This window comes from Lactuca saligna, chromosome 4 (assembly GCF_052625555.1).
Source record: "Lactuca saligna cultivar CGN05327 chromosome 4, ASM5262555v1, whole genome shotgun sequence".
In the NCBI taxonomy this organism is placed as follows: Eukaryota; Viridiplantae; Streptophyta; class Magnoliopsida; order Asterales; family Asteraceae; genus Lactuca; species Lactuca saligna.
The window spans coordinates 290,147,956-290,160,787 of record NC_136420.1 but is presented as its reverse complement, the minus strand read 5'-3'; the positions used below and the strand labels follow the sequence as shown (position 1 = coordinate 290,160,787).

Below are 12,832 nucleotides of genomic sequence, written 5' to 3'. Positions count from 1 at the left end.
CACAACGTAGTAAGGCCACCATGTAGTGGTCTTCATTGTTATCCCGTATACAACAAGTCTTCGAAGTCAATCGGGAAAGGTCAAAACACCACGTCGTGGGGAAGTCACCACTTCATGTTGAATGCATTTTTCTTCATTTAAAAGTCTTCATTCAAATTCCTTAGCTTCCAACTTTCAGGCTTCCTTTCTACTCCAAGCATATCTTTTACCCCTACAACACAATACATAACAAATTAAGTACATTTTGCTCTATAAAGGGCATAAAAGTAATGAAAAATATTAAGATATGATGTACATTATATGTATAGATATGCACATATCAGGTACCACCAGGTTAGGGGGAGTTTGATACCGAATATCGATACAAGTTCCAATCTTCATAATTTTTTCGTACGAGCTTCAAATGTGTTAATTCTTTTTTTCAACACATTATTCTATGTCTTTAGTACACGTTAAGCTCAAGAATCAAATTAATTGTAAAAGTATTTATTTTAGTGCATGGCCTCAAACATAGGATATTGGGGCTCTTTCCACTTTTTTTAGTTTTTTATGATATTCTAACCCTCATAATTTTTTCGTATGACATCGATATGAGCTGATTTTTTTCTTGTATATTCATTGATGTCTTAGTTACGGAGGTAGGCTTAAAAAACAACCTAATTAGATAAGTATCAGCTAAACTAAAAAGCCTCAAACAGACTATTTTAGTTTTTGTAATTGTTTTGACCATGTTATGTTCCTCATAATTTATTCGTACGTAGGGGCGGAGGGACCAAGGGGACTAGAGGGTGCGCTTCCCCCTTAACGTCCTTTCTAATAAATAAAGTTTTTTTTTTTTTTTTTGCCATTTGTCACACTTCCATTCAATTTGCTAAATGTAGTTTTGTGGTTATTTTGAATTAATTTTTTTTTCCACATATCATTTTATGAGTTTTTCTATTTTATTAAATTCCATATAATATTTTAATGTAATAATTGCAATAAATGTAATAATAAATGGATATTAGCTTCACTAATAACTTACCTTTTAATTTCAAAATTTTCAAAATTAAAGCTTATTAGTTTATTTTTTTTTATTTATTTAAATTATTTGTTTAAATTTAAAAGATGAAAAATATTTCTATTATAATAAATCATTATTTTCTTATAAATTCAAAGTTTTCAAATATTTTAATCTTTATATTTAATATATTTTTTTTAAATTAATCCATATGGATCTTACAACTAGTTAATGAATATATGAGCTCACAAGTCAAAACTAGTTAATGAATATATGTATTTGTGTGTGAAAGAGTAATATCAATATCCAAGTTGTAAAAAAATTGTCAAACTCTTATTTGTATTTAGTCACAAACTTCAAATATAATGAGTAAACAAATGCCATTAAAATAATATGAACTTTTCATAGTTGTGAAATATCACGATCTGTTTAATGATATGAACTTTTCATCAACAGTAATTTGGTTTTCAAATATTTATTTAAGTCTGACAAGATATGTAGCTACCACCAATAACGGGTGAAAATTATGGGGCACAAATAGATTATAACGAAAGGTAAAGGGGGGTGAATAGAAGATAACCATAATGCAAAAAGGTCAGTAGGTGGCAAGTAAATCTTGAGGGCACTTAATCTAACAAATAAAAAGAAGTGGGTTATAAGTGAAAATATATTAAAAAATTAATCCAATGTCAGAAGTGGGATTTGAACCCACGCCCTCTCTCGAAGACCAGAACTTGAGTCTGGCGCCTTAGACCACTCGGTCATCCTGACTAGATATACATTTCTTTCGATTTCAATTTAATAAATATACTTTAATCTGAGCTATAATATTGTTGTTTTTAAATAGTATTTAACTTTATAATCAATATATTCTTGCTAAGTTAATGAAGAACTCTCAAGATTAAAGATCTTTAAACGTTAAGGTATTCTAGTTATTTTTTTTCCGCCAACACATATATATATATATAAAGCTCTAAATATTAATATATTATTTTTTAATTGGCAAGGTAATACACAAACACAAATCTTTGAATAACCAAGCATTCTTGTTAATATACGTGGCAATAAACAACCAGAGAGCATAAGTCATCAATCTAATTTTGTTACTTTGTTAAGTAGTAAAAGTATAGAGCACTAAATGTCGGTTGCTAATTTGTTGAAGAATATATACGTTTATATAAAACCTTTTTCGTTATTATTATTAGTAGACGAAAATTCATGCCTATGTTGAATATCTAAATTTGTAATAAAATTGAACAATATTATAAAATATACATATATCAAGAATAATATCATTTGATAACATTTACAAATCAGTTGCGTTTAAATAAAACTAAACATGTTTTTCAACTTACTATTATAATTTGACGTTATAATTGATTAATTTAGAAATTACTTATCTATTTTTTTTTTTTTTTTTTTTTTAAAATTGCGATCATGATGATTAATTGATATATGGACCATTGTTTATAACTTAACACAACTAACTTTTATCTGTTATTTAATTAAAAACGGCTTATTTGGAAAAAATGATATATAATAAAAAATAAAATTTTGATATTTTTATTTAATTTGACTCGTGGTTATATATTTATACTATTTAATATTTTTTTGATTATTTTGAAAAATAGTATTTGAACATATTTTTTAAGCTTCTTTTATATTTTGATTTATGGTTTATATTTAATGTAAAATTTTAAATTAACAAATAAATATAGTATAATAATAATTTTTAATGTCTACCAATAATAAAATAATATTTTATATTTAATAATATGTTTTCAATTAATAGATTAATTATATAAAACTGATTATAAAAATCAGATAGTAATAGAATTTTTCTTTACAATATGATATGATTTGTTAATTTACAGAGTGACATACAAAGTCTTTATACATACGATATATATATTGCTCTAAGTTTTATAGGGAAGTTGTTACTAGAGATCCTAAAGTACAATTCGTAAAAAAGCAATGGAAAAAAAAATTTGAATCAAAATCAAACAATTATATGTTCTCATATATCTCATATTCCATTAATTCACTATAAATATACAAAATATAATTCACTATAAATATACAAAATATAATGGGCCAAAGGGAAAAAAATTTGGACCTGAGTGGGCCGGTTATATTCTATATACACACAATACTCACATTAATATTCCTTCAAAATATGATCGGGTGTGTAGGTTGAACATTTAAATTGGTCCTAAATTCATAGAATAATGTTGACGGAAGACTTTTATTGAAGATATCAACAATTATGATGACATGACACATTGAAAACCTGGATGCAACCCACAACGACTTTATCTCAGAGGAAGTGGATGTCAATATCAATATGTTTTGGTATGTTTGTATTGCACCGAGTTAGAAAACATATAAACTACATTAATATTATCATATTAGATAATGATAATGATTGCCTTGGGTGGGGATGAGAGTAGTTCTAGCAACATATTGTGAAGTCAACATACCTTGGCTATGCCGCTGGCGACACCCCAATATTCGACCTCAGAACTAGAGAAGGATAGAAGGCATGGTGTTTGGATGACCATGAGTTGAGGTTACCCCTTAAAAATATGCAATAAATAGAAATAGATAGGTGTACGGTAAGGCAACCTCCCCAATTAACATAACAGTAAGCAATAAGATTTGAGGAAGGCGATGCATGATATGGAGTCTATATGAGAGGGTGTCACGAACATATCGAAGTATGCACATAATCGCCATAATATGAGCCTCTCGGGGATCATGCATGGAGAAGCGGACCTGCATGACAACATATATGAGACCCGGTCGGGTAAATGTCAGATTTTAAAGAATACCATCAAGGCTATGATACTCGGTGGGATCACTAACAGACGGTCCTGAAGTGTACAATTTAAAGTTTTAGAAAACCCGTGTGCAACAAGGCTTACAATTTAGCATCCTAACACGCTATAATATCTCAATGACATATTGAGTCTAATAATGAAAACGTATGGAGGCAGATATGGTAGCTGATGTCCTATGGAAGCAGTTGAGATTTTTGCAAGTATGTAAAGGAAAACTTGATGCAAATGGAGGATTAGTATTATTCTTGTGTTTCACTTTGCATGTTTTGACTTCTTGAATAACTAGGTTATTCAAACCATCCACAGTCAATCATACTTTGGAAGTAGGTATTGAGGCAAGACTGTAATGAATGGATTTGTAGTTTGTCTAAGTGTTTTAGACATATATGCAGTGTTCATGAGTACTCCTGGAATAAGATTGGAGTATTAGATTCAACCCACGCTCATCTGAATCACTTCATGGATTTTATCACTAGTGATTGTGAGACGATAATATATTATATTCTTGAAACGGAGACATATGAGTTGTAGTTGCGAGTCGGTTGCACATTGATATATGTAAACGCACTAGTAACTTGGTGTTAGAAAACATATCGTTGTGTGTAATTTGATGAGTAAGTAAAAGCGAGCATTTGGGTCGAAGTTTATCCGTTCCTTTTAACCCATGTGGATAAAAGCGATATGTGTGGGTCCCTTGATGATTTTGTGATGACACCCCTAAGTGCTTGGCCAAGCCTGGACTGATTTGATTTGTTCAATTAGTCGGCCTTCATAGATCGGAAATCGGGAAACAACAGATAGACAAAGAGAATGTTTATAATCCATTTCTCAGTCCATATAATATCTAGAATGGAGGAATATATGATCCCTTATCTAATGGACACGTCATTGTCTAGGTCAGAGTTCGACAACAAATTTTAAGAGCTACAATTGCTAGTCGGGTTGTGAAGTTGTACTTGCAATAATATTTATTAGACTTATCCAAGTGTGAGACTGTTGGATTAGGCATTTAAGCCCATAACTATAATTCGTATGTGTCACGCCCCAAAACCGGAACGGCGGAAACGTTCTGGGGTGGATGACGTCATGTCAAGTATCACAACAAATGCATTATAGTAATCAAAGTACAACAACCATTGCATTAATAGTAATAGTTTTACATGATTTACATTACAATACACCAAAGTAATACAAGTAGTTATATAAGTGCAGCTTAGCACTAAGCTATCTTCATCAACAGCTCCGGGAATGTACCTGTCTAATGCTGACCTGAGAATACAAGTCATTTAAAAAGCGAGTATCAACATTTTTACAAATGCTGGTGAGTTCATAAGTATTTAGTGTCATTTTATTCAAATAACTTTAATAAAAGTGGTAGTTTTAGAGTATCCTTTACATTAGTGTCCTTTCCAGAAAATCCTATATTTTCTTTAATAAAAGCAGTCTTCTACCAAGACTGGAAGGAGTTAAGTGGTAAAAAGTAGTTTTCCCTTAATCGCTATCATTATCAAAATACAGGATTTGATTATTAAAGAAAGCAAGAGAAATCAGGGAAATAACACATGCCTCAGCAGTGAGGACTGCTGACTAAGGCAAGGGGAATCATAGACTCCAGGAGAGTATCGAACGAACGACATGTCTGGCTCAGTCTAACAAAAGGAGATACAGACCCCAGACGGTACCAAATGAAAGGTACAACTAGTAAAGTCTAAAACAGAGAAATCAGACCGCTGACATTATCAAAATGAAAGATACAACTAGCAAGGTCTAGAAACAGTGTAACTCTGAAAATGGGTTCCCAGCATACAGTGTAAATTGCTGGTATAATACCGTTACCTTAAGGCCATGAATTATAAGGCAACCTAGGATACTCGTAACCATACTAACCGACACTAGAGTACCTGACGCCCTACAAGCGTCTATAAAATATGACATTTTTCACCCCTTGGCTTGGTGGGTCGTGGACTGTAGCTAGCAGTCAGGGTGCGGGGGTGTCAATCCTGTATAGATCTATACACACAATGTTCGCTCTCTCTACAGGATACTCTGGTTACCAACTAGACGACGGAGAAGGTCGTGTCCCGAAGATGCATCCTAAATAGTGGGTAGTGGGTTTCATATGTAAGCGCTGAATTAGGGGTAGAGACTCATAACTGGACTGACTAGAGTAAACCTATATGTCTATGCTCGCATACATAACATACAACTAATGAATCAAACGACCTTCGGACGACCATCAGATTCCACCAGACCACATCTCAACGAAGAAAAGGAAATAGGGCGGACAAGCCTTCCTAAGTCCTTCAATCATTATTTATATGCACCTATACAAGTACAGACATACATCTAACTACGACTGAGTGTGTAACAAGTGGAAACACATCGTGATGTATAACTGAGTCATGGTGTGTAAACGTACAGTGTGGAATAACCGAATCATAAAGTGTGAAAGAATAGTATGGAACAACTGAATCATAAGGTGTGAACGAATAGTGTGGAACAACTGAATCATAAAGTGTGAACGAATAGTGTGGAACAACTGAATCATAAAGTGTGAACGAATAGTGTGGAAATAACCAAATCGTAAAGTGTAAACAAACAGTGTGGGATAATCGAATCGTGAAGTATAAGCGTTACCAAATATAAGTGTATCACAAGTGGAAACGTTATCAAGTAGGAGTTTAAACTAAGTGAAAGCAAAGCAGTGACTTCTAACAAGCAAGAGTATATGAGATGGAAGACAACTTTGATGAGAACCTTGGAAAAACCTTTATACTTGAGAAAGTCACAACTTGGTATTCTTTGGTAAAATAAGTTTGAAAACCTTTAGAAAATTCTTTGGAAACCTTTGATAAACTAGTTTAAAATGAACTTTGATAAAACAGTATAAGTAAGAGTTATGAACAAGTGAAAACATTTTAGAAAACCATTTATAGTATCCTACTCGGTAAAATAGTTTACAGTGTGGTAAATTCTTGTGCATGCGGGTTATCAATCACATGTGAATCAGAATTTCACAAACAAAGAAAAGAAAAGAAAGAGGAAAGCTACGGATCAAAAAAGACCGAACCAAAAATAAAGATCGAAGACGAAGTGACCAAGAAGAAAGCATGGCAGATATAGCAGAGATGACGATGGAATAATACACTCAACTTACTTACTAGGGATGACACCGGACTAGACCTTGTGCGACCGACAACCCAAAAGCAACAAATATCGAGCAAAAAGGGCAATTCCTAAACATGCTTAAAGATACACTGTTTTACAGAAAAGAAAACATGGATGCCTAGCAACATATCAATGAAGTTCTCGAGGATGCAGTAATGCTAAGGATATTACCAATCACGTTCAAGGATGCAGCCGGACGATGGTTAAAATCATTACCACGAGGAACAATCACGACATGAGACACTTTAAAAGAGCAGTTCATACAACAATTTATCCCTCCATCAAAGGTCGCTAAATTGAAGAAGAACATCCAAAACCTTCAACAACTCGACGGGGAATCAACATGTGAAAGATACAAGGAGATGCTACGAAATTATCCGCAACACGATCTCAACGTTCAACAAGAAATTTCAACCTTCTATAATGAGATCAACGTTTGCACACGACCATTAATAATGTAATTTATATACTTATATTAATAAAAGCTACATATTGAGTTTGTAAAATCTTAATAAATATAGAGGTTGTTTTGTAAAATTATAAAAACTTGATAGATAAGAATATATAGGGCTGTAAATGAACCGAACGATCAATGAACTGTTCGTGAACCGTTCGGCGGGAAGTTCGCTTATTTTTGTTTATTTAATAAATGAACGAACATGAACATAAATTCTCGTTCGTTTAATTAAACAAATGAACATGAATAATGATCTTGTTCGTTCAATTATATCCGTGAACGTTCGTTTATGTTGTTCGTCTACATTTGTTTATATTCATTCATATAAGTTCTTTTAATGTTCATATATACTTAATTGTATTTGATTACATTATATTATATATATATGTTCATTTATGTTCATATATGTTTGAATTATGTTTGTTTATCTTTTTTCATTCATGTTCATTTGTTTATATTCATTTAGCATGATCACGAACATGAACGAACAAACATGAACAATGCAATTTGTTAAACGAACGAACATGAACAAGAAATTCCGTTCGTTTATCCGTTTGTGTTCGTTCATTTGTTCGGCTAACTTAAATGAACAAATATAAACAAGCCCCGTTCGTGTTCGTTCGGTTCATTTACCGCCCTAAAAATATACGTAAAATATTTTTAGTGTTAATCATAGCTTAAAAAATAGAGTTATATTTACACACATATTTCAATATTTCATAACCATATTATAATTATTTACATTGCATAACGCTAATTTACACTATATTTACTACTTTTGTCGCTTTTAAGAGGTATATATCCCACCCAATATTCGTTTTGCCTAAACTCTTCATTGAACAATGAACAAGACCACAAAATTGTCGAATGTAACCAAACAACATATGAGTATGCTACAAGCCTACCACGAAAATAATGAATACATGTCTAGCTTACTTTAAAAAAACGATGTATCAGTTAGGTCAAACTTATTTATTTTCTAATAACTATATAGATATCATTTTTATAATATTTAAACCTATTCTTTTAAATCATAAAACTACTTAACAAATAACTTTCTATTTTTGGCAACTCCATTACAACAAACTGTTAGATGTGTTAGGGCGCCTACCTTTGCATAAACCATTGAATGAATAAAACAAAGTCAAAGTCAAATATGAGGAATTAAATTCGACACCCGATATTATCCCCTCAGTGCAACTTGTGGGGATGGGGGATCAGGTATGGTCTTTTAATGAATTTTCAAACATATTTATTATATTATAATTCTTATTATAAGTTGTACGTTATTATTTCTTGAACAAAAAAAATTAGTTTAATGTTAAAACAATACAATATTACCAAAAACATTAGGAAGGAGTAGGGATGCCTCTAAAAACAATACGAAGGGATGCCTCTAAAAACGTACCAATCAACCAAACAAGTGTTGTGAGCCCACCATCGAGTGAAGGCCAAATACAATAGATTGAAACTAGACCAAACAAAAGTATCATTAATATTATATAATTTTTACATAATTAAATCTATCACATTAACAATTGCATCTAGTTCACCAAATTTCCTTTAAATTCAATAACTTTAACAGAATGTTGTAATACGATCAATCCAAGTAAGATTTGAGTCAGATAAATACTATTAATGTCTAATCGTTTCCGAAAAGAATTATTGATTTTTTACTACGTGGTTGGACTTAGACACAACAATTTTTTCTTAAGCGAGATCACTTGTTCGATATCTTTTTATGTAGAATAAGACATAAATATACAAACGTGTCATGATAATCCACCAATCTTGGTAATTAAGCCACATACTTCCACATCAAATTTCTTTTAAACAGATAAAACATTAAAGACGTGTTAATATAAAGTCTTTTTCTCATGTTGATCGAAAAAGAAACATCTGGAAGATAATGTCATGGATCATTCGCTATGACATTCTCCACATCAAATATATCTCAATCAGGTAAAAAACAAAAAACGTCACAAACTAAATTATAAACACTCGTTAAATATTAACCCATATCACACCATAACTACATGGTGTTGACTTTGGTCAGCCTTACCTAGTCTAGTTGTGTCGACCATACCGGTTCTATCTAATTGCCGACACCGGTCCAAATTTAAGAATTATAAAATATCATAAAACATAAAACTACCATAAAAAACTTAGATAATTCCAAAAAAAATCTCAATGCACAAATTCACTTTTTTATATTAATAATAATAATAATAATAAACATTTTTTTTTTTTTTTTTTTTTACATTTTTCTTTATCAACAATTACCAGTCACATGATACCCATCAAACCCAAAAGGCCTGGACTGGCTTCTTCTTAATCATCCCTATCATCGACACCCCAATCTCACAATTTCCATGATATATTCATGGAAAATAAAAATAAAAACAAAAACAAAAAAAAAAACCCAAAAAATATATATATAAATAAAAATCAGTTGTATTTTAAAGAAACTTTGGAGCCACAATTACTAGCAATCGGTAAATCCGAAGGCGTACAAACCAAAGCCCGTTGCTGTAAATGTCTCAAACTCTGCTCCATGCTAACTTGCACCATATCCGCCAGCATTTGTTTCGCATTTCCCGATTGCTCTTCTCCTTCGATCTGCGAAATAATGTCGCACACGATGTTTTCCAACGTGTCAGGTTCCATTTCCGATCTAGGGTACGGCGATTCTCGGAGTAATCGAAGGAGTGTGTGCGCTTTCTTCTGGGAGTTTAAGGTTCCCTGAACAGTAAGCTCCAAGAGCCCCGGAATGACACCTTCTTTCAGAATCGGCTCACGATATCTACACCTGTCGGTTTCACACATAGTTAAAAGTGTCCCCACTGCGTGTTCCCGGTTTTGTGGGGACCCACGTTCGAGAACCTCGACGACTGCTAACACTCCGCCGTCTTCCGAAGTTAGCGCAACTCTTCCGTCTTCGAAACCGACTAAAGCTTCTAGAAGAGCGGTGCATTTTTCCGAGATTTTCGAGGATTTTTTTGAGGTTTTAAGGATTTGTACTAGGTTAGGTATAGGATTCGATTCGAGGATGATTTTGAGATTGTCGGATTCGGATGAGAGATTTGAAAGTGCTAAAACGGCGTCGAATTTAGCTTGTGGGGTTCCTTTGTCAATGATCTTTACAAGAAATGGAATCGCCCCTGATTTTCCGATTGTCGATCTTTTTGCGACGGATGCTGAAAGTGTCGCTAATAATGCTGTGGCGTGTTCTTGCATGTTTGTGTTCTTTAATTCAAACAAACTCACAATTTGTTCTAATGCGCCGGCGTCCACGATACTAATCTTGTTCCTAGAACAAAAAGATATAATGTTTATTTTTATTTTTAGCTTCATGTAGAAGATGGAAGTAAAAGGTAAAAAGGAAATAAAAGAAAGAGTAAGAAATGGGTAAAAGCATAAAACGTTATATCGATAAATCATATAAAAGAATCAGATTCTATAACATTATCCACAGTAAAACAGATATGCACATGGGGTTAAATTGAAAAGACAATTCCATTTAAGCAAATATCAAGAAAACGCATAGTATTTTCAAAGATTTTTTATGTGTACAAATTTGGTAGTTTAGTGTACTCACTTTCGAATCTTTTTTGGTCTCTTTAACACAAGAATCATCAAACACCATGAAAAAGGTCAAGAACAAGAAGTTTCAATTTAAATTCTTCCCACTTCTTGAAACATATGAATAAGTAATATAGTTTCCCAAATTTCTTGTTTGTTAGCTATTTTTGGCAGAAAATACAGAAAAAAAATTCTTCGATATCTTTGTTTAGTCAACAGATTGTATCATTTTAGGATCTAAGTTCAGAAAATAGATTGAATTGTGTTTTCATCAGTGCCATTAATGAATCCTAGGAACAAAAGTAGGGCACGAATTTCAACCACCACAGTTAACTTCAAACTGAATCAATCAAACAAATAGATTACTTTGAAGATCAATCAAACAAAATTGCTTTGTAAATCGTTGATAGATTACGTCAATAAGTCATGATTTGCAGAAAAAAAAAAAGTTAACCTTATCATTCTCCAGATTAGGCTTCGATTGGATCTAATTGCCTTTTTACATGTAACCAATCGGAAGATTGATTGTGATCAAAAAGCAGATACATAAACACATACTTTAATATTATTGTCTTCCCCTTTTTGCTAAATTGATGAATCCGAGGAAAAAAGAGAAGGCATAGAAAGTGACACAGTTACACAAACCACAATCTGAATTCCAAAACTTGATCAACAAAATCTGAGTTAAAAAAATACTTACGTTTCGTCCTGTACGGCGAGATTAAGGAGAGCGAGGAGGGCGGCGGCCTTGGCTTCAAGGGAAGGAGACCGGAGCATGGAGACGAGGGGAACGATGGCGTCGGAAAACTGACGACGGCAGCTCTGGGAGGTTTTGGTGAGGCGACGGATCTCTTTAGCGGCTTGGATTTTGGTAAAAGGATCATGGTTGTTGTCGTGGATGAGAGTGAGGGTGTGAGTGATGGAAGCGGTTGTCGGTGTATGATCTGCGGTGACGACGGCGGGGGAGACGGAGGTGGTGGTGGTGAGATGGGAATCCATGTGGAAATACCACCGACGACGAGGAGGGGAGAGAATACGAGTGAAGTGGTGGAGGGGTTTATTGTGTTTAAAACGGAGGGGAGAGAGAATGTAAGGTGGAGAGGTAACGTGACAAGTGCTGCCGTGGCGTTAAGCGAAAGTTTTTATTTATTTATTTATTTATTTATTTATTTCGAATAAAAATTAATAAAATAGAAAATTACACAAATGGTCCTTATAGTTTGGGTTAATTTGTCGATTCGGTCCATACCATTTTTTAACTTCTACTATGATTTTGTTGCGCGTTTGGTCCCTGCCAATTTTAAAAAGATTGTATTGCACTTTCTATTTTTATATATCATTTTTTTTTATTAATGTTATTATTATTAGAAAATTTGATAATAAAATATGCAGGTCCCACATTCTTATTACCTTTTCCCATTTTCCTCTTACACATATCAAACTCAATATTAATGGGACCATCGATATATAATCTTTCTTCCTTAAAAGTCCACCTCTGTGGCCATCAGCATCCACCATCCCATCATATGTCTGACATCATTACTCTTCATCCTCTATTCCAAACTCCGTCAGTACATGCTAACCTAAAAACACATGATCGACCTTCACATCCTTACAAATTTGACCTTTAACAAGCAAATGGATTCAAGTATAACCATCTTGGAAAAAATGGAGGTTAAAAGAGGTTGTTGTAGGTTCCTCATATGAGGTGCATATCTGTAGGTCACCTGCTTTCTCGTCACACCCATTGGAAATCACAGGTCATAACTCCTAAAATGGGACCAT

The 12,832-nt window shown here is 33.1% G+C and overlaps 1 protein-coding gene and 1 non-coding gene across 2 annotated transcripts; both read right to left on the bottom strand.

Annotated features, from left to right (window-relative positions):
• Positions 1-1,687: 1,687 nt before the first annotated feature.
• On the bottom strand, positions 1,688-1,771 carry TRNAL-CAA (transfer RNA leucine (anticodon CAA)). Its single transcript has one exon. It is a non-coding gene; the product is annotated as a tRNA-Leu (tRNA).
• An 8,112-nt stretch (positions 1,772-9,883) lies between these two features.
• LOC145043784 (U-box domain-containing protein 17-like) lies at positions 9,884-12,126 on the bottom strand. The gene is made up of 2 exons (XM_078992535.1): positions 11,748-12,126; positions 9,884-10,775 (listed from the first exon to the last, which is right to left on the bottom strand). Exons 1-2 carry the CDS (start codon positions 12,044-12,046, stop codon positions 9,914-9,916), a joined length of 1,161 nt encoding a protein of 386 aa, XP_078848661.1. The 5' UTR covers positions 12,047-12,126; the 3' UTR covers positions 9,884-9,913.
• Positions 12,127-12,832: the final 706 nt, after the last annotated feature.

Bases quoted from the DNA above. Each gene is read 5' to 3' on its own strand.
- LOC145043784 (XM_078992535.1), bottom strand. From the start codon at position 12,046: ATGGATTCCCATCTCACCACCACCACCTCCGTCTCCCCCGCCGTCGTC. The intron at 10,776-11,747 runs GTAAGTATTTTT...TTTTTGTTCTAG, and splicing joins CTCGCCGTACAGGACGAAAC to GAACAAGATTAGTATCGTGG.